The sequence below is a fragment of the Rhyacophila brunnea genome, unplaced genomic scaffold, assembly GCF_057557595.1.
Source record: "Rhyacophila brunnea isolate RB1 unplaced genomic scaffold, BYU_Rbru_1.0 scaffold_10, whole genome shotgun sequence".
Classification (NCBI taxonomy): domain Eukaryota; kingdom Metazoa; phylum Arthropoda; class Insecta; order Trichoptera; family Rhyacophilidae; genus Rhyacophila; species Rhyacophila brunnea.
Genome location: NW_028232752.1, coordinates 6,614,042 through 6,637,646, shown reverse-complemented (window position 1 = coordinate 6,637,646; position 23,605 = coordinate 6,614,042). Strand labels below are relative to the sequence as shown.

At 38.5% G+C, this 23,605-nt stretch overlaps 1 protein-coding gene across 2 annotated transcripts in view; it reads left to right on the top strand.

The window, feature by feature from the left end:
- The window catches only part of LOC147078847 (uncharacterized), a 46,234-nt gene that overhangs the window by 1,288 nt on the left and 21,341 nt on the right, over window positions 1-23,605 (top strand). For both annotated transcript variants that reach the window (XR_015071143.1, XM_085950179.1), the window contains exon 2: window positions 11,235-11,322. Coding sequence is in view for 1 of the 2 variants with exons in the window: in XM_085950179.1 (XP_085806305.1) it covers window positions 11,244-11,322 (79 nt within the window). In the remaining variant the exon portion in view is untranslated. The remainder of the gene's footprint in view (window positions 1-11,234; window positions 11,323-23,605) is intronic.

Below are 23,605 nucleotides of genomic sequence, written 5' to 3'. Positions count from 1 at the left end.
CCTAAACTAAAGTATGCCAGAACTAATATGGTTTGGTTTAGGCAGGGTTTAATTGATTTTGAAAAAATAGCCAACACCATCTGTAAATTGTAGTCTTAGTTCAATAAAAACAAATACGAATGGCTAACAAAGTTTAATGTGCACTATTTATGGCGTATCTTAAGAGCTTACCTCCCCACTTCGCTACTTCTATGAAGCAATATTTTATGATTTTAATTAGTTATAGTATCAAGTATTCTTAATGCCATTCATATTGTAAAAACAAGGATAATTTATTTTGTACACATTTATTGCATTAATTTTTTACCCTTGACACCCAATATATAAAAAAATTAATATAAATAATATATCTGTGGCAGTGGAAAACTGATATTTTTTCATTGGAAAGGTTAGAACGTAACGGTAAATATTATAAATCTAAACTACAGAGTTAAAGAAACTCGAAATTAACTATACTGTACACACACAAATTGATCAAAGATCACACATATATTTTATATTATCATATATTTTAGTTTAGCAAATTTTATATGCTAGTTTATTGATATATTGTTTCATTGTTTTTCGTTAATAAACTTACCGTCTTATTACTAGGGAATCCAATCCCGGGGTTTCGGGATTACAATTTGACAATCCCGGGATTGGCATTTTTTTCCATTGTTAATATAACATTTTTATATTTACAAAAAACATTGATAAAATCGGTCAATAATAAATCTAGTATAATTATTTATACTATTTAAGACATTTATTGTTAATATTGTATACGTCCAATCTTGGAAATACATAAGTTTAATGGAGTAAATAATATTGTAATATAAATATTAATAATGTGAATTTAATATGTGATTGCTGTTTCTGATAGTAAATACTTAGTGAATGGGTTAGCGAGATTTAAAATAGTAAAGCAAATCATGGTGTACTTATGGCCTTTCCGCTTCATAAATCTAATTAGTCAGCCAAATATGAAACTGCCGTAAAACGTATGAGATCATAGTGGAATTATTTTGTTAATAGTGCTAAGCATTGTTTTTTCCAATCTTTCTCATTTTTATTAATTTATGTGAAAATATAAAATGAATCGGCAACTTACACATGGGTATAAATCAAACTTCATTCAAACTCAGTTTATTTCTAATGTAGTTATTTGTTATTAAAAGTATTTTTTCTGTTATTTTTTCGTTTTTATTTTATTTTCCATAAAAATTGATAAAAAAAACAATCCCGAAAGTTTCGGGATTATCAATCCCGGGATTCATAGGTATCGAAAATAGCTCGGGATCCCGGGATTGGAATCCCTACTTATTACTAATAATTTACTATATTTTATTATGTTTTCTAATAACGTCGGTGTATTGTTGATACAATAATAAGTCATACGTGATGGAAACCGCAAAGACAATCATCATTTATGTAGCTGTAATTATTATGATTTCATAGTCATGTCGTCGTGTTGAACGTTAACCGTATGTAATTATACTAATTATTTTCGTTTGTTAATCCATACTGGAAAGGTCATGGTAATAAGTGAAACAGATTTTGTACGCATTTGTATCTACTTAATAAATAATTATAATATAAAAATTTTCTGTTGAATCATAAAACTTGACAATTCTATGTATTAATAATTTAGGACAAATAAGGCAATTAATTGTCAACAAATCATTTTTTTGCTATTTTGCAACAAACGAACAAATATAGAATACTGAAATGTCATTTTGATTTCCATAGTAACGCACATATATATTAATAATTTAGTTGCTAGGACCACCCCCTTAGCAACCAATAATAGTGGATTGGATTACGGATTTCTTCCGAAATAACTTTTCATAAAAAACAGAATTAACTGAAAATGAATTCAATTCTGCTTAAAGATGGCTAACTTATATTCGAGTGACATGCCCAATGAATTTTGATGCGTTATTTATTGAGGGACTCACAATCAAAGTAATATCCTGAAAAAAATATTTAGGAAATAATTATTTCATCAGCTTGTATATTAAAGAATAAACGATTTTTTACGTAACGTATTTTGCAACAAAAAAACAAATATAGAATACTGAAATGTCATTTTGATTTCCATAGTAAAGCACGTATATATTAATAATTTAGTTGCTAGGACCACCCCCTTAGCAACCAATAATAGTGGATTGGATTACGGATTTCTTCCGAAATAACTTGTCATGCAAAACAGAATTAACTGAAAATTAATTCAATTCTACTTAAAGATGGCTAAAAGTATTAAAAGAATGCATTGGCATCGTGTTCTGATATATTCTAAAAGTTTCAAATGTCTAGCTAGTAGGGAAGTTAGTTAAACATCGATTGCAAGATTTGTATTGGATAAACAACCACTGGAAAAACAAGAATACGAGCTAAGAAAAACGTGGTAAAATAAATTCTGTGTAAGAATTAGTACAATCAATAATAGGTAGTATTTTTTTACAGAGATTTTAAGATACTTGATGATATTAATATTAGCAGTTTCTTCTTCGCTCTTCCTAAACGCTTAAAGTCGTGATATCCACTGACCGGAACAGCTCCGTTACCTGCTCTGCCATTCCTCCATGCATTCTGTAGCTTTGGTCCGGTGATTACCAGCATCTCCAGTTTGTTCGCGCTCCTGAGGGCAATATGGCCATAGAAACGATCGTTTGTCCAGAATGGGCAGCTCCTTCAAATGTGCTCGTGCGCTTGGCCGTATATAAATTTGGAGCATATTCCTCTAGCTTCAATCTCAAAGGTGTCTAGTCGTTTTTTCCTCTGTTGCATTCAGTGCCCAAGATTCCACGCAGTAAATATGAAGAAGATTAGCGATCGTACTAGACGTCCTTTATAACCTGAACCAGCGCCATCTTTAGATTAATAAAGTCTGAGCATATCTTTTTGCACAAGCAACGAGTGGTCCACTGTTCAGATTGCTTGACATATTAATTCACCATTTCTCGTTTCAAATTGAATTATAAAAAAATTCTCAAATCAAATATACCAACTATCAGTGCTATTTATATTTAATATTCATTCCTGTTATACATCAGCTGCCAAAGTCAGACTAGTCCTTCACACAAAAACCGGCGGTAATATCGATTTACAAAAAATATGTAGCATTGATCTATGCAATACATTTGTAGAAGGTGTGTTAATGCTAGTGTATTATTATCATGTAACTCATCTATCCTAATCAAACCATTGCCTGTATGGACACAACAGATGCGTCATTATGAGCACTCTATAGGTATAAAACAATGACAGGCAATGACAGATCATCCATAAACAACAACGGGAGGGGCGGAAAAAGTAGGACCAGTCGTTGTGAATGTATCGGCTTTCTAATTGAGTCGGCAATGTCTGAACGCATTGCCATCACGTTACGTGGCGTGATGGTAATGTATTCAAGCTATTAAAGTTTTTTTTACCATGTCCGATCCTAAGAAGATCATATGGGTCTCCACAGAGTGGAAGTTTGTATTAACAGATTTTTGTTTTTACGAGAACTGGATGTTAGTAACTTGCTCAAACTACTAGGTCCATACTCCAAATACATTGAAATATGTGTATTTGCCAAACCCAGGATTTGAACCTGGGACACACGGAATTATAAATGTTAGCGTTAGCCGCTCAGCCATCGTGGGCATTCAGTAATGTTCGGTCTTTTCCAAATTCTGCCTGGCCTAGACATGACAGCTTTTGCACATTTAAAATTTTCCATTTAGGGGTCGTCCATGTACGTCACGTCACGATTTGTGTCGAAATGAAGTGACAACATAAAATAAATAAAATATAAACTTATTTTTATGAGAATACAACACACCTTCTGTGATAAAAATATAAAATAAGATAAAGTAAATTCAATGGGGGGGCGATAATATTCTCTGACGTAATATAATAATGTGGGGATTGAGGGTTGTGGTAACATAGCCAACATCATGTGATGTCATCAGAGGCCACCCATAGTCTGAAACTGCACGTGGTTTTGATTGATGTGCCATATTAAATTTATGACTTTGTCAGTCAACTCACAGTTATTTGTTTTCAGCGAACGAATACAAATTGCAGATGGTTATAAAATTCGTTTAAACACTGCCTAACCAAACCATAATAGGATGAAGAATATTTTTTATATTATATCTGTTATGGATTGCTTTAGGGACTGCAATATGTATTCTTAATTTAATGAAATCAAATAAATATGACTGACAAAGTTTAGTGTGCACTATTAATTTATATCGGATCTCTACCTCCACATTTCGTCACAAAATTACATATGGTATATAAGCAGATACAGTCAGATGCTTACATCTTTTTCTTCTTCTTCGACCATATCCGCCCCTTAGTTGGAGCATATGTTCACCACGAAACACCTCCAAGAAACCCTGTCGCTCTTCAGTCGTCTTGCATCATTCCAGGTCAAACCAGCATCCTGTAGCTCCGCCGTATACACTCTATAGATAGTATTTATCGGCCTTCCAGGACGCCGGAATCCTGTTGAGGTTCTCTTCTGGCATCCGCAGCATGTAGCCGAGCCAGGCCAAACGTCTGCTCTTCACTCTCAGCGTGATGATAAGCTGCTTGGTGCGTTCTCTTATTTACTCGTTGCTCCTAAAGTCATACCGCATACCCAGTATCCGTCGCAAAAATCTGTTTTCGAAGCTCAGTATATGGTTGCTCTGAGCCATCGTAAGGTTACCATGATTCACTACCGTAAAGCAGCACCGACAGAATGCAAGCGTCGAATAGGCGACATTCGGTTTCGACCGAACACAATCGTGAGTCCCAGACACTCCGCATTCAGTCGAGCGTTGCTCCAGCTATTCCCATTTGCCTAGCAAAATGCCATCTCCCGTGATGTGAAACTGTCGAAGCTGTCGATGTTTTGCCCCTCGCTAATCAGAGGTAACAGGTCAGGACAGGTGTTGTTGCTTATATAGTTAGTAAAAATATATAGATTATGTTTGCCATTGTGTTAGCGTACTCAATTAGTCTATGGTCATTCATTTGGTCTACATTAGCAATAAAATATTGTTTATTCTATAAAATTTCAATATCACAACAAAACAAATAAATACAATTATTAGGTCAATACCGGTTTTCCCAGCCATAACTCACGCAATGAATAATAATTTTATTTTGCGTTGCTGTTGCTATTTTTTGTTGTAATACATAGGTAAAATTAATCAATGTTGTTGTCAGGTTATTTCGCCAAGGCGATTGACTGCGTGTTTTCTATTCTTGTGTATAACAGGATTTGCTTTAATAGTGGTACCAGAGACAGTTTGTGGCACCATATAATTATGTAAAAGTCACTGAATATAATAATAATATTGAAGAGAAAGTTTAATTGCATTTCTCAACAACAATTCGACATTATTACACCCCCTGGTATAGGGTCTAGGACGATTTGGCAACGGGACAACTGGACGCCACGGAATTCGAAAATAAATAGACGTTAAGCACTTATAGGTACTTTAAAAAATATTTATACTTAATTATTTACATTTAAATGATTATATTATTATTTAATAGTTGGTGAGAATGTAAATATGCAGACGTAAGTAATGATTTAATCGTGGATATGTTTAAGTTCCAACGAAAAAAGAGTTTTTTGTTTTATATAAAGCCTTAGGCATGGTAATTCTTAATCCGCAATAAAGAATACATTATGTTAAGAGTAAAATGAATTAAAACTATTAAGTAGTAGATAAAAACTGATTAAAATACCTCGTCTACGTTCTGTATACGTGTCTACAACAGTGCGGCGTCCAATTGTCCGGAGTCCAGTCGTCCCATTCCCCCTGGTATATGCAAAGAAAATATTATCATTCTCGCCCTGCTACCGATTTTTTTCTTTATTTGGAATTCTTGCTATAGTATAGATCAGGGATGGCGAACCTTTTGACGTACGCGTGCCTGACGTGCCAAGCAGTTTTTCATGGCGAAAAAAAAGTTTTTAAGAATTCGATTAAAATAGCTTAAAAATTACAATTGAGTTCTTGATATTCTATCTTTCATCGTATTTCTAGCCGAAGGTATGCCTTTTATTCTTTGAATATTTTGTTCATTATTTTCAAAATTCTCAAAGAGATCGTGGAAGCATTTAAACTACTCTTCTTTCATATTATATTCTCCATCACTGAACGGTTATCCATTTTAAGAGATTATGTTTGAGGCAAAATAGCAAGCAGTTATTATATTTGAATGACTGCCGATAATTGATTTCATTCAATATATTTATTTTTAACTGCCCGAACCTAAGGACCGATATATGCATTTGTATATTAGAAATAGAGACCACCAGTTGTTTATTCTCCCAAGGTGCAGAACCAACCTGCCACTGGTAATGCCAATTGGGAGAGTGATAACTATGTTCAACGAAATTGCTTCGGGTGTTGATATATTCCACCTACGTGAGAATGAGTTTAGGTGGATGTTGTTTTATAAAATCTTAAAATAGGGTCTGCTTAGCTCATCCGGTGTACTTCCTTGTACCTATCTAATTCATCTACTGATATATCTCTTTTTTTATGTAATACTGTTATATTTATATATCTTTGTTTCTAAATGTCATGTTGTGAACGTCTTAAACTTATAATTTGTAATGTCCACAATATGTTAAAAAAATAAATGAAATAAATGAAATAAATGAAATTTCGTCAAATATTTACATTAAGCATAATGATTATTCTTGAGAAGGATTTGCCTGCTATTTTTTATACAATGCGATTTGTCATTTATGCATGAATTTTGACGTTTCCGTTTGCGCATCGATTGGTAAACATAATATTATGAAAACAGCAGAAAATACGCATGGCTATGTCGTCATTATTTTTTAATATTCTATTATATAAGTAAGTACTCATACACTTATTCGTAAAACTTTTTTTATAAAAAAAACATTTTTTAAATACTTATTAATATAAAACAGTAATTTCTTTTCTCTTCAAAATAAAACATTCGCGTGCCATGCAAAATCATCTCGCGTGCCATGGGTTCGCCATCCCTGGCATAGATAGATCCATGGCCGAGACTGAATTGCGAATCACGAGCGAAGTACTAGTTATTGATTATCTTCGAATGCAATGTAGTAACCAGCTCACAATAAATTATTACCATTTATTTCAACATGCAACATTCATAATTTTCTATAAACAGTTTATCATATTGCATTCGAAGTATGAGCAATAACTAGCACTACCATCGAAGTTTACACTATCGACTATATAGTGGGTATTGTTGTCGACAGTTTCTTATTCGAAGGTCGGTCACCATCAGGGCGACTTTTACTCTATCATCTGATAACCAGAATAGTTCAGTGGAGCTGCACTCAATTCAATTACAAATCACGGAAAGTCTTAAACCTTGAGATGCGGCGTCCCTCCTCTGGTACTTTTATCATTAAATTTTACTTGGATAAAGAGTTGGGTAATACTGTACTTTTGTCCTTTCATAATATGAATTATTCGTTTGAAGACGTCAATATTAATTGTCAGTTAAAGAGTTTTTGAAAGTGTGATAGTTTAATATAATAAAGGGTGTTTTTTTTTAGAGGTATAGAACTTTGAAATGGAATAAAACAAAGATGACTTTTTATATTGACATGAAATTTACTTTATTCGAAAGATGCTCTTCTGGCATTATAATTTAAATATGACTTCTGGCATATGACCGCCACGGCTGGCTCGGACGTAGTCTAATCTGGAGGTCCAATTTTCGATGACTTTTTCCAACATTTGTGGCCGTATATCGGCAATAACGCGGCGAATGTTGTCCTCCAAGTGGTCAATCGTTTCGGACTTATCGGCGTAGACTAGCGACTTCACATATCCCCACAGAAAATAGTCAAGCGGCGTTAAATCGCACGATCTTGGAGGCCAATTCACGGGTCCGAAACGTGAAACTATGCGGTTACCAAACGTTTCCTTCAATAAATCAATTGTGGCACGAGCTCTGTGACATGTTGCGCCGTCTTGTTGAAACCACAGCTCCTGCACATCATGGTTGTTCAATTGATGAACGAAAAAGTCAGTAATCATGGCTCTATAGCGGTCACCATTGACTGTAACGTTCTGGCCAGCATCGTTTTTAAGAAGTACGGGCCAATTATTCCACCAGCCCATAAAGCACACCAAACAGTTAATTTTTCTGGATGTAACGGTGTCTCAACATACACCTGAGGATTATCATCACTCCAAATACGGCAGTTTTGTTTATTGACGTATCCATTCAACCAAAAGTGAGTTTCATCGCTAAACAAAATTCGCTTATGAAAATCGGGATCAACGGCAATCTTGTTTTAAAATAAATTTTCACAATTTGGAAGCATTGTTCAGGCGTCAGTCTATTCATGTTGAAATGCCAAGCCAAACTAAACATAAATCACTTAACAGCTGACAAAATGGCCGCCAATTAAAAAAGTGCTGCCAGCTTAAAGTTCTATACCTCTAAAAAAAACACCCGTTATAACCATCTCAAACGTCTCAACTATCCGTGACATGTCCTGGTTTAGCGTCTATCCATGACGTAGAAAAGGATTAGGAAAATATAACTGCGAACCATATTATGCAGTTTCAGATCTAAGTTAATTGCTAAGGACTCATCTGATTTTTAGAAACAAACTCGTTGCTATGTAAATAATTCTTGTTTTTATTTCCTGAGACTGGTCCCATTTTTCAGTGTTCTGCGCTGTAGGATCGTAATTTTGTTCATCCTCTTCACCGTCTTCAACATTTGACATCCTCAGTTTTGCAAAATTATTGGATCTGCTCATTGTTTATATAACATCTGAAGACTTTCCCTGTGATGTATTTGAGTCAGTGGCGCACCCAGGGGGTGGGCCAAGGGGCCCTGGCACCCCCAAACATGAAAATTATCAGAATGATTTTAAACATTGAAATTTAAAGCCAATAAACTATACCTTTGGGCGTAAAAACACGGCAAAAAATGATTTGTAATTCTCCAGCAACCCTTTTAGAAAAATTTCTTAGATTTTAATTTCTAACACAATACTAATCTCAGGTTTTTTAAAAACCCAATCCTTAATGGAACTGTCAAAAAATTCTCGGTGTTGACCCGAATTCCGATGTGGTGTAGGTCATGGCTGGGGAGGGCTGACAGGGCTCTAGCCTGGGGGCCGGGGCTGTGGGGGGCCCGGCGTGTCGGGTTGACCAGATAAGTGAGATAAACACACACCATAAATTAGCTGTAATAGTAAAAAAAGTCGCCTGCGGTGCTATTATACTTCATGGTCATGAACATTTTCAATTACTTATATAATTGTGCAATATATTTTTTGATTATTATGTGTATGATGTATTAAAAATCGCCAATAATTCACTGTATAAGTACCCTTAATTTGAACTAAAACACAATTTGAAAAACGTTAATGTAGTGTTTCACACTGCCTTTAATCTTAGCGGTAGGTAGGGGGCCCGCCAATCCTAGCCTGAGGGCCCGTTTCAGGATGTGGGGACCATGGTGTAGGTAATAGACAAAAGACCGATAAACGAGAAGAAGAAAAAGAGCCTATGAGACTAATTTACATTCTCCTCCTTGCCCCCCCCCCCAATATTAAATCCTGGGTGCGCCACTGATTTGAGTGCTCTCATTTCTAGACTTATCTGGTCTTGTCTTGATCCCATATTATACTATGATAATCGGTCTTAGGCTAGTTTTAAAGTACCTACGTGTTTTGCTGTATTTTCGCGCGTTTTTCCTTTTACAAACATTGTCTTGTAGATATCGTGTGATGGATACCGCTTTATTCACTTGTTATTTAATATTAAAATTATTGATATTTTATGAATCAGTTAGTAGAGACCGCAATACAAGAATATTAGAATCTTTTACAGTCCACGAGTTGATATTTGAACCAGGGCTCGAAATGGACCGGAACGCACCGGAGCGCCGTTCCGGTTCATAGAATCTCCAAAATTATCGCTCCGTCTCGTGAAAATATTAATTTGGCCGCATGAGCTAGATATGTCATATAATAAAAAATCTAATAGACTTATTTTTCTAAAATACATATACAATTAGATAACAACGTTAATATGTTCATAAAATTATCGAGCGCTCCGGTTCGTAAAATTTTCCATTTCGAGCGCTGATTTGAACGCATTTGATATTCGAACAATGATTTTATTCAACAATAATTTAACTTGTATATCTTCGTGCAACTGTTATTTAAAATTACGAAAAAAAAAATAAGTCAAGCAATTCTAAATAACAGGTAGTAAAGAAGTCATCAGCATCAGTATATGCACAAATTGTACATTTATCATGTGATTACTACGTCAGTTAGAGATATTATAGTCTTATTAAAATGGACCATCTTAAATCGGAGGTTTCTATAAATAGATATACTATTTAAAACTTTTTAGTAGAATGGTGTCAGATTCTTGTGGCAATACAGGCGACTCATTTAGGTGGTGGTATCGTTACTTTCATAGTGATTTCGTCTTGGCCACGATGTTAGAAGAATCCGTCCCGTCCCGTTAGTTCAATAACAGTTATCAAAAGACATTAAAAATACTAATAGAAAATGGGTACATTTTGGCAGTTCACGTTCGATATGGAGAAATCTTATTTTTATTCGGCCATGCCCGCTCCTTAACTGGAGCATGTTGCTCGCCAGTCTTCTTGCGTCATTAATGGTCATACCATCATCCAGTAGCTCAGCCGTAGACACTTTATACCTATAGACAGTATTTACCGCCCTTCCAGAATGCCGGAATACGGTTGGCTTAACGAACAGGGAAGCCATGTTGAGGTTCTCTTCTGGCATCCGCAGCACGTGACTGGGCCAGGTCCAACGTCGCGTCTTCACTCTCAGTATAATGAGAGGCTGCTTGTTTACTCCCAAAATCACACCATCCCACCGCACACCCAGTATCAGTAGCCTTTGTAAAGTGCCACGATTCGCTACCGTAAAACAGCACCGCCAGAATGAAAACGTGGAATATGCATCATTTGGTTGTACCATATGGAGAAATGCATTCATTAAATTTTACTTGAGGGTTGCCAATTAACCTTCCATCAATGTGAAAGTAAAATTATCGATAATTTACAATACATAACAAGAAGGAACATACAATTTTTCACAAGTCCGTCATTTTTTAGAATGAATAAATAAGCCTAAATTGTGGGGAATCAATAAGCTATCGCTGGTACTAGTTTAATTTTTTCATGCAATAACAATTGCCAATTTATTGGTAAACACAATCGATGTTTTTCAACAGGTGATTGCAATGCAGCTACAGGTGAGAGCTAATGGAGGCAGCGTGGAACTTGTGACCTTCGTGGTTCTCGCGATGATGACGTCTAAATGTGAGATAATATTTTTTTAATTTTCATTGGAATTAGACAAAAAACATTACGTGTTTTTGGTTCCCCAAATTAACTTTATTCGTTCGTGATTTTTTTTTATATCGTGATTATTATTTGTATTATATAATATTATGTACCTAGTATAAACACCAGTGACGAGGGGTCGAGGTAGGCTATTAAGATTCGACATAAATAATGCACACAAAATTTATCATAGTTCTTTGTGAGAAATTGAGAGGATCTTTTTTATTTACCTCTTCCGGCCAAAATACGTTTGACCTGTGAAATAACACTGAGTATTAAAAATAGAGCAATATGGGTTGATCAGAGGCGCGTTTCCCTCACGCAACGCAATATGACGCAACCGATTCGTCAGAAAATTTAAAAGGAGGTCTCCGAAGAGTTAAAACTTGTCACTCAGTTATTAAATTACATTTAACTTTGAAAAAAGATGCATATTTATGATTTATCACAGACTGAGTGGAAAAAAGGTACTGCCTAAGCCCTAAAGCATAACAAAATGCGGCGCTAATGTCAAGTCCTATAATATTAATGGATATGTATTAATATAGTATGTATTTAGAAGATTTTATCTTAATATACCTTCATTATTATAATTCGCATACTTCCGTTCTATTCGATTGCAAATATAAATTCATGAAAACTATTTTACAATTATGTACTACATTGGTAGACATTCTGCTGTAAGTAAGTATGTACTACTTATGTAGGTACTATGATTTGTAAGAAAGGAGACTGTTTCAATTAAACCATGTTTATATAGCTAACATAAAATAAAAATTGTTTAAATGCATGGATTTATAAGGGGAATAGATGTTATTTGTTTAGTCAACTCCCCCCGATATTATTTTATATTCAGACGGTTGCTTTTGTATATGAGATGTGATATTATATGGGAAGTGTTGAAGAAAAACACGCGTTAGTATTTTATATCATTTATATGACACAAATACATTAAGGCTATACCTCAGTTGAGGCATGGTCTAAAAAGATCGTGGCTAGGCGATGCGCGGATTGTGGGTCGCGGGTGCAATTGACGCATGCCGAACGAAATATAATTTGTCATATAAATTCAACATGAGTCCATTTAATGTTCTGTTTATTGTTCTATTAGTAACAATAATAATATATGCATTGACATGTTTTCTTTTTAAAGTAAATGTGTAACGTTTTGAGTCATTTTTACACGATTTAAGAATTCATACGCCCGTCGCCACCACGAAACAAATTGATGTATTCACACCTCGACGTTCGGTCTCCGAAAGCCAGCGAGTCCAAAATTTCGTCGCGCCTATAATTGAAAATTATTTGCCATTTCACTGAAGTATCGCCTTAATAGTATTACACGGCAGATAGCATGCAGTTATAATAAACTATGTTTTTGAGTGTGAATGTATATCCTGATTCTTTCAACTTGGTAATTTGAAAAAGGGCTGCGAGGCCTTGAAACCTTTACATATATTGAAGGTTTATAGACAACTGTCATTTCTGACTCGCCATTGTCTATGCTCTAAACATGAGCATGAAACATGAACAAAATCTCTACAGCTTTATTTGGAAAATAAAAAATATCGTAAGGGGCCTCAAAATCAGTCGATGCGTCTGGTCTCTATGTCACTAAACGCGCCATTGGATGCGGCGTAAGGCGTAAAACCCACTTAACGCAGCAAGTGGGGCTCTCGCGCAAAATTTCACAAGTGGCGCGTAAATCATCGAAAATACAACGTAATCAAATATGCCAGCGCAAACTGGATTTGACGACGCATTGTGCCCGCCTGCCTCATGATTCATCGTTTTTTGGCTTCTCAGCAATACGAATTAACGAAAATACAACGTAGTCCGTTCATTGAACACGGCAAGCAAAATCACGCTCCTGGAAGCGTCGTCGATAGACGGGCGAGAAGCCATTATTTAATAACAGCGAACTCTTTGTTTAGTTTTTGCGTGTCCGATATTTCGCTGGTATAATAATGTCATCGTGAATATTAATTACAAGCCCCGAGAAATTTAAGAATATTTTTATTGCTTTGTTATGAGAGACGCTGATAATAATAATTATTTTGTGCTTCTTGAGCCCCTTATTACATAGGTGAAGGGTAATGCGCGGGTGGGAGGGGGCCTATTTCGTAGAGAGCGCACCGAGCGCCGCGCCGCGTTGGTGGGCTTTATGCCTTACACGTAAAAGCCTAATATTGTGTTATAAAATACAAAAAGTATTGAGATTTTTCATTAATTGATGACAAATCCAGCGCCTCATTTTGCTTCAAGGAAATCAGACACTGACACAATTGATTACGCACGTATTAAATAACTATTAGGTATCTCCTATGAATCACAGATCGTTTTGTCATTCTGTATTATTGATATTAATAAAGGCAAGACCCTAATTGTAGCAATGATATGAGTAATGCGTATTTAGTATAATAAAATATTTATAGTGATGATTATTGGTTTATTTATTAAATGAATTTCTCAGACTTAGTATTTTGCTCCTTACAGAAACGAGTAAACATGTTAATTAAAATCGCTAATTACTTACCATAATAAACAGCGTATTGTACTATGTAGATACATGGCTTCTGTCTACTGATATACCTAGTAATGATATCTTTCGATGGAAATTAATTGTATTGTAAATATCACAAATATATCAATTAAAAGGTTCAAATTACAATAACTTCGATTGTCAGTTCACTCCAGTGACAAAGAGTGACTTTTGGAAAGAGGTAGGCTATGGGGGTCAAAGTGCATAGGTAGGTAGGTACTTGTTAGCCAAGCTTACGATACCTACTTGAGAAGACAATAATAATAATATTATATTATTACTCAGGGGCGGCTCTACCTTAAGGGTTCATAGGAACCATCCCCACATTCCTATATGGTGATAGTATATCCCATGTCCGATATTTTTATTATTGTCATAATATACCTACTTAATTACATCATTAAATTAACTATTTATTTTGTCCATCTAAACCCGTTGCTATTTATAGAGATATTTATTAATATTCTCCAAATTAATAATGTAATGATAATAAATTATGTAATAACGTAATGATGATTACGGGATATTAAAATAATTAATTTAATTAAATACGCTCTATTTCACGGTGACACCTATGTACAAATTAAAAAAACTATGTCGTCTATTTTTTGACTGACCGGGGATGACTCGGTCCCATCCCGTCGCCGCGGTACAAATCTCGTTCTTTTTTTTTTTCTTTCAAAGCTATTATGCAACTGGGGAGCGATTCGAATAACCCCGAGGCGAGTAAAAAAGCTTGCTGTATGTCGTTGTGCAAAACCGATAATGTTTATAATCATAATTATTATTAATTTGTTTAATATTTTTAAGCGTGCTTTTTAGATGTGATTAATTAACGGCTTATATAATCGCATTATTATTTATTCTGAAAAATTACTTACTCCAACATTTGAAGACATTTTCATACGATGTGGTTTTCATTCTGTATTTTTCCGGCACATGGAAATTTTGGACAGATGACAAACAATGTTCCCTCTAAGGTGTGCGCGCGCACACTTATCAAAATATGACCGCACACATGTTTTCATAGTCCTCACACAAAAATATTGTAAAAGAAAGCAACAATTCAAGTGAACAATACGATTGCTTGCACAGTTACATAATATGTATATATTATAGTACAATTATACTTATTAATTAGGTATAGAAAACTTATCCCCTAAAAATGTCAAAAACGAGTGGACGCGATCATTAAGAAGAGATCCTGCGATAAATTTAAATTTGAATGGCTATCTGGAATCGTCAAAACAGAAATGTCATCTTCAATGCATTCGCAAAAAGTAAGAATTGTCAAATGCATCATATGCTTCGCAGCAATTATGCAAGAAGAATAATTTACGTCTGAAAATTAAAATGGCATTTAAGTCTAAAAGTACACCGGGATGCTGTTACGAAATTCAAAAAATTGAAAAGAGGTGGACTTTTCAAAATAATGACGGAATCCACTCTACACTAGATCCAAATACGTACACGCACGTTGAAAAAAAAAGAACTACTTACATATTAGAAAGTATGTCCATATTGATATATGGTATCTAATCGTCAACAACACATCGGATTGTAGATATAGAAAAAAGAAAGCACACATTTCGTTCATATTAATATAGGTTATAAATTCGTAAATGTGTCAAAGTGAAAAGATAAATAGATAATATGGTAGGTATCTTATCTTACAGGAAGAAGTGAACGGAAAAATATTAATGAGATCTTTTATGGATATCGATTACCTGGCAACAATCAATATTAATGTGAATTATGTTATATAACTATTTAATTAATCATTTGCATCCATTTTAATACGTTTTATCTTGATTTAATAATTAATAAAGACTGATTTTCCGAAGCATTCCATTTACTTACACTTCATTGCATGCACTGCATATCTCTTTACAATTTTTTTTACGACTCAAACGCGATCTATTTTAAATAAACGAAATTCATGATAAAAGTATTATTTTTACCAGAAACCATGGATAATAATTATTAAATTGAACATTTAAAATCAACCATTTCTTTTATTCAACGAATAATTCACAAGATTTGAGAATGTAACATTATAATATGACATCCGACGGGATTTGAGCCTGTATCTATAACCACTGATATCGCGTCAATGTGTTTTAACCAAGCTACGGGCAGCTTACAAGGCGATAGTTTAGTGAAACGGCAAATAATTTTCAACTATAGGCGCGACGAAATTTTGGACTCGCCGGCACTCGGAGACCGAACGTCGAGGTGTGAATACGTCGGTTTGTTTCGTGATGGCGACGGTGGTATTAATTCTTAAATCGTGTAAAGATTAATAAAAACGTTACCCATTTACTTTAAAAAGAAAATACAGTATAACCCCTATTTTACGTTTTTTAAGGGACTGAAGAAAAAAAACCTAATTGTAGGGAAAATGTAAAAGGGGGGTATTGAAAAAAAGAACATTTTTCTAAAAAAATAACGTTTTATTAAAAAACAACATTCAATTAAAAATTTTGTTGAAAATTTTTTTATTTTTTATTAAAAAATCATGTATATTAGTTTGTTGCATTTTTGTTTTTTTGTTATGTAAAGACCAATCACCGTGCGCCGTTCTAAAGACACGAAGTTTTCCCTCCAAACACCTTACGCCGTTCGAATGTCACGACCCAATCATTGTCAAGCGCACGTAACTCGCATATTTTAAATATTTCCGACGTAAATCGGGGGAAAGAAAAACGTAAATGCGGGTATTAAATGTACTGAAATACATCGGGACTGAAAAGATTACACGCAATTGCCGGGAAAACGTGAATTCCGGGCACATAAAAACGAGGTTATACTGTATGTCAACGAATATATTATTATTGTTACTAATAGCACATGGTGTGTAAAATTCCCACCTCCGCTCCCGTTATGTATATGCAGCCACGTCATACGCGGCCGGCTAACATAACCCTTACGTGTGCCAGATCAAAGAATTTAAGCCCTCATTTTGTCCCGAGCAGAGCCGCACGGGACTGGTGATGCAACCTTGCACCGAAGTGCGAATGCATGATGTTAATTTATATGGCAACTATCAGAGTGACTTTAGTTTGAAGAGTCGCAAGGGGAGTCGAGAGTGTCCCGCCCCCCGTACGCTCTGGCGAATTTAGTAAAGGCCGCAAAATTGGCCTCGGTTGCCACCATGTCCGCGTGTCCTATTGGGCCCGAATGGGGTCGGACCCGGGCAAACAACTCCGCTCGTTCGGGGCCCATAAGTGGACAGTCCCACAGGACGTGCTCTGCGTCCTGCTGGTCGTGTCCACATGAGCAACCCGACCCATGTCCTGCCAAACCAAACCCCTGCAGTTTGGCCGCAAAGTTTCCATGGCCAGTCATGAATTGACTAGTCCAGTGGGTAGGCACCAGTCTCCTCGTCATGTGTCTCACCGAGACATCTGGAAAGTATAGAAAAGTCTGGCGGCCCTTAGAGGAGGCCACCCATCTCGCCTGCCATGCCGCATATGCGGTCTTGTAGACCAGCTCAGATACAGTTTTTCTGTAGCTCACGCCCTCCACTCTCGATGGCGGTGTCAGAGGGACACCGGCGAGAGTTGTATTGATCCTCCTCATAAGGAGAGTGATCGATCCTCTAATTTGAACGTGCAAGTCGAGGGGAAAGACCCCCGCAAGGACCGCCAGGGCATCCGAAGATGTGGTCCTATAGGCCTTAGTAAGGCCAATCAGAGCAGCCCTCTGTCCGCTAAGCAGAGCCCTCTTCACAATTGTCAGCGAGGCTTTGGTGTGCCACACGCTGGAGGCATAGCCAGCGATGCCCATGAATATAGCCTCGTAGGCGATTCTCAGGGCCCGAGGCTTTAGGCCCCAATTGTTGCCCGCCAGGCGAGCAACCTTCTGATAGGCTGAGTTGGCCTTAGCCACAATTACTTTAGCATGCTTCAAAAAGGTCTGCTTCTCGTCCAGAACGACCCCCAAGTAGGTCACCTCTCGAGAAAACCTTATAGCAGAGTCGCCGAAGCGCACTGCGGGTGATCGCTTATTTATGTTTATCCTTGAGCTGCCCTTTAGGAGGATAGCTTCCGTTTTGCCAGGTGCAAATGCAAGCTTATTAAGCTTACCCCAGTTAAGGATTCTCGATAATGCGTCCTTAGCTACGCGCTCGAGTGTCGGACGGCTCGACGAGCCAACTAGTAAAAGAAGGTCATCAGCGTACGCGACGAGCGCGCAGCCCGGTGGCAGAGGTAACGTCAAAACATCGTCAAAAAGTATATTCCATAGCAAGGGGCCAAGCACGGAACCCTGCGGACACCCCATGGTGGTCTCCCTGTAAATCAATTCAGTGCTAGAGTCGTAGATAACTTCCCTTTTATTAAAATAGCTTTGCACTAGGGCAAAGAGGTCCCCCGGGATCTGTCGGAGCCGAAGCTTAGATAGAATTAATGGCCACCATGCGGTGTCGAAGGCACCGGCTATGTCCAAAAAGAAGCCTGCCACAATAACTCCTTCTGAGTCCTCAACAAATTTCTGTGCAAATCTGATAGCGTCCTCAGTAGACTTGCCGGGTCTAAAGCCAAATTGCCTCTCCGAGATAGGGTAGATTCTCTCAAGGTGGCCCTCCAGTCTTTTGCTGATTAACCGCTCCAATATCTTACCCAGCACTGGCAAAAGAGTGATTGGACGGTACGCTTTTGGGTCATGCGGTGGTCGTATGCTCATCTTAGGTATAATCCTAAGGAGACCCTTCTTCCAACAGTCCGGGAAGATGCCCCTGCTCATGCAGTCAGCATACAGCCCGACTATCTCATGAGATGCTCGAAGCCACGCCCTTCTGGCAATCACATTGCTAATCCCATCAGGTCCGGGGGCTTTGCCCGCCCTGAGGCCATCAAAAATTAATCCCACCTCCGACTGGGTAAGCTCAGGAGAATGGTGAGTTTCCAACGGCAAGATTGCAGATAGTCTTAGTTGACAGGTTCTGTCATCTTCATGTGCCGTAGGTATGTCCTGTGGAATTAGAGCTTCCAGCAGTATGGATGCAGACTCTGCGCTGTCCATCGCAAAGGTGCCATCGGGGCGCCGCATAGCCGCCATGACTTTACCAGGCCTTGAGCCCAGCTTTATCACGCGGAAAGGCGGTCCCCACGGATCATAGCCCCCCATTTCAGAGACAAAATCCCGCCAGTGCTTTTTCTTGGCTTTATTTAACTCTTTTTTGAATTTTGCCCTTGCGGATTTATAAGCAATCTCCGTAGGTTCGTCATTTCTGGGTAAGTCGTTCTGAGATCTTCTAGCTCTTTGCAATTTTCTTTGGGCAAGTCTCATGGTCCTTCTCAAAGACGTCAATTTTGGTATCCACCATGGCGCAAGGTTGGGTGGCCTCAGAGAGGTTCTACCCAGCGTGGACTCCGCAGTTTGAGTAATGAACGCAGTCAAGTCATTGGCTCTTTGGTGGAGATCGTCAGCCGACATGGCAGAGGCCAGTCCACCAATTTTGACGTCAAAAGCATCCCAATTGACACCGCTCGTCCGAAAGCGCCTGGGAAGTAGTAGGCTCTCGGTTTGGCTCAATGGGGCCGCATCTCCCGCAACTCTGAACGAAAATGTGATCAGACGGTGATCGCTAGCCACCGCGTCCGTGTGGACCTGCCAGTCCACGGCGCGTCTGGCAACGCCACTGGATGTCAGAGTGACATCAATATGTGACTCACCATTTCTGGTGGAGAAAGTGGCCGGCCCGTTAGGGTCATTTAGCACCGTCAAATCAAAGGCGGCCAAGAGCTCCTCGAGTGGCTCAGGTTTGTCCTTGTTACGTCTGGGCCCAGAGGGGGCCCAGAGCAAGGACTGGACGTTAACGTCCGCCCCAACAATTATCTGCTTGCCTCTGCAAGCATATAAGATTTTCTCCAGTTGTTTTGTGCAATACAGGGTAGAAGAACTGTACTGAAAATACGCAGATATAACTACAATGGAGAGCCCCCTGTTATTAGCAATCTCCGCCACCGCGAAGAGCTCATTGGATAGATGCGAGAGATGCAACACAGTCAGTGCGGTGTCAATTACAAATATGCAAGCTAGAGATTTCGGGGTAGCTTGTATGATACGGCCACCACTTAGGCCCCGATTGGGACCAAAGGCGTATGGCTCTTGTATCATAATTATGTCCGCATTCTGATCCCGAGCAACCTCAAGCAGCTCGGCAGATGTGGCTCGACCTCTGCCCACGTTTATCTGAGCGAAGGAGATCATTGCGGACAGTAATCAGTGCGGCTTCTTTCCTCCTCAATAGCGTGTAGGCGCGCGGGACAGTCGGGATCGGTGGCCAAGTGGCCGTTCGGCTTCTTGTAGCGCGTGCACGCAGGGCACTTGCCCGGTTCGTCAGCGGTGGGGCAGTCTGCTCTGTCATGCCCTTCTTTAGTGCAGTGGCCGCACGTTGTAACCTTAGCGTTGCAACCCTTAGCCATGTGTCCGTATAAGTGGCACTTTGCACACTTGACAACTCCGCAAAAGTCACGCACAGGGAACGAATTCCACCCCATGAAAAGTCTGCCATCATTAAGCAGCGCCTCTCGAGCCTTTCCAGGGATCGACATTATCATATGACAACGTTCGGTCTTCGGTCCCGCCTTGTGGCTCAGTTTAGTTCCAGCGTAACCCTTAGATGCAAGGCCAGACGCCTCCTGGGTATTGTTTATGATTGCCTCCTTGAGCTGCTCTTCTGTCGTCTCAATGGGTACATTAAAAATTATGACGCGGGGAAGCTTTCTCCCCGCGACTTGGGCCTTTAAGCCGGCCTCAGTCAGCCCAGGGGCAGCCATGAGCCGCTTAGCCTCGTCGTCACTTTTGGGATGCACGATGATCCCGCCTCCCCGGATCTTGCGTACCCCGGTGATGTGCACTCCCAAAGTTTCAGGCACAATAGTTTTCATGACCGCTTCCTTTGTGGCAGTCGATTCTTGGCCCTCCTTAGTCGGATAAAACATCACCCCCGGCCTGGCGACAGTTTTCGGAGGAACTGGTGGCCATTCGGAGACTCTAGTTGGTTGAGCCTCTCTACGGGTTACGTCACTCCAAAGAGCCCTGGGAGGAGCATTAGAAGGAGCCTGGATGATGGCTCTCGTTAAGGAGGCACGATCCTTCACAATTGCCTTGTGTGCCTCCAGCTCTATCGCCATGGCCCACGTTTCAGTGATTGCCATCTCAAGCTCCTCGGCAACTGCGTTCACGGTTGCTCTGGCAATACGACTGTCCTTCTCGAGGGTGGCAAGCGCCCTTTTGATGGCAATCGTCGCCCTGGACGCACTCTCCTGAGACTCAGAGAGAATACTCAAAGCCACGGGACTGATCTCCTCGCAAGATGCTGAGGTTGAACCAGCCCTTGACTTAACGCCCTTGCCCTTTGAAGTGGTGGAAGTGCTCTGCTTGTCTTTTTCTTTTTCTTTCTCAGGCCTTTTATCCTTGACCTTGGGGGCCTGCTTTGGGTCACCAATACCCTCAGCCACGTCCGACTTCCGCTTCCTAGTGGACATTCCTTCCACTTGCATGGGGTCCCCTTTGTGGTTGACCATGGCGCTAGGTAACACTCGTCACACGTCACTCACTGAACCACAATTTATCGCACAATAAATATTATTGTTACAATAATTACGTAACTATTATTAAACGAATTAAAAGTCACAATTCCCGGGAAAGTCCAAGGGGAAAACACACAAAAGTTTCACAAATCGTATTCCAAGGGCAGGCGAAGGTATTAGTATAGAAACGGGATCAAAAACTTGTGAATAGCAGGGTCAAAATTGAAGATAACGAAAGCGAAATAATAGCGATGCAAAAACACGTCCGCACGGCTCGACAGTTCAGTCGCAACTGACTAATAGCACAATAAACAGAATATTAAATGGACGCATGTTGGATTTATATGACAAATTATATTTCGTTCGGCATGCGTCATTTGTACACGCGACCCGCAATCCGCGCATCCTCTCGCCACGATCTTTTTAGACCATGCCTCAACTGAAGTATAGGCTTAACTCCTTGGCGCAATTTGATAAGCATTTCATGTAAGAACTCCAGTTAAAATTATCGTACCTAATTAAGTAGGGTGCCCGTCGCTTAATAGGTTAAAGCTCATTGACAAGATACCCGTCATTGTATAGGCTCAAATCCTGTTAGGTGTCGTATTTTTTTCACTAGAGATTTTTTCTTGTAAGTATAAATTTAATATCTGAGGTGTTTTCAAGTTATGTATGTTAAATTTAAAATCAGTTCTTACAAAAGAGGTTTTGTGTTAAATTTATCTAAATAAATATTTTTTAATGATTAAACGGTTGTAAACACTATCGGAATCTATACGTTACACGGAGTCTATTGACCACCTGTAATACAATGTGGATCTTGATTAATGTGAGATTAGTTAAGAACTTATTTGTTGATATTTTATACTTACATAGATAAAATGTATTATCGACTAGTGAAATTAAGAAAATTCTATTAATATTGTATCCAGGCGAAACTGTATTGGATTATAATTAATAACAAAAGAAACGACTAACCAGTGCCGAATGATTGTACTTAGAAAATAAAAAAATAAATAACCATATTCGCTCTTTGGCGGTTATGAAGGTGGGGGCAGGCGAGTTGACAGAGGCAGCGGTGTAGATGGATGTAGAATCTAGTGTTTCCTTTCCTTTTGATGTAGAATCCAGTGTTTCCCAACCTCTTTCTGCCAAGCCCCACTTTAACGCTTCTCAAAATCTCCATGCCCCCCTATCAAAATTTTATAGTTACCTAACTAAATCTGAAAAAAAAATGCACATAGGCAATACTTTTCAATTTAACTTTCGTAAGTAAATATTTATATTACGTTACGTGTACGACTCGGAAGAAAATTAGTGCTGTGCTTCGTTTTAAATTCAAGATGAGCTTTTTGCCCCCCAAAATATACAAATTGCCCCCCGGGGGGCGGTGGGGATGTTTAATGTCTTGATGCAAAAACACTGGTAGGAAATATAATCGAGATCTGTTTGTGTTGATGATATTAATGAACTGAGAGACTTGATTCAAGTTGAAGGACTTGTGACAATAGTAGTGCGTCTATTGACGGACTCGATGAGTGAGTGAGGATTCATGCATTGTCCTTCCAATTTATACAAATGCAGTACATTTATATTACAATAAATATTGTCGCAATTAAGGCCACACTTCAGTGAAACGGCAAATAATTTTCAACTACAGGCGCGAGGAAATTTTGGACTCGCCGGCACTCGGAGACCGAACGTCGAGGTGTCAATACGTCAATTTGTTTCGTGATGGTGACGGGGGTATTAATTCTTAAATCGTGTAAAGATGACTAAAAACGTTACCCATTTACTTTTAAAAGAAAACATGTCAATGAATATATTATTATCGTTACTAATAGAACATAAGTTAAAGTGCCCACCACCACCCGTCATATATGCACAGCCGTGGATATGCACGGCCGCTTTCTATGACGCTTTAAACGTGTCTGAATGAAGTGATTTTAAGTGCTCATTCCGTCCCAAGACGGAGCCGCACGGGACTGATGCTGCAACCATGCACCGTAGTACTTAATAAACAGAAAATTAAATGGGCGCATGTTGGATTTATATGACAACTTATATTTCGTTCGGCATGCGTTATTTGCACCCGCGACCCGCAATCCGCGCATCGCTTAGCCACGATCTTTTTAGACCATGCCTCAACTGAGGTATAGCCTTAACAAATCAAAAC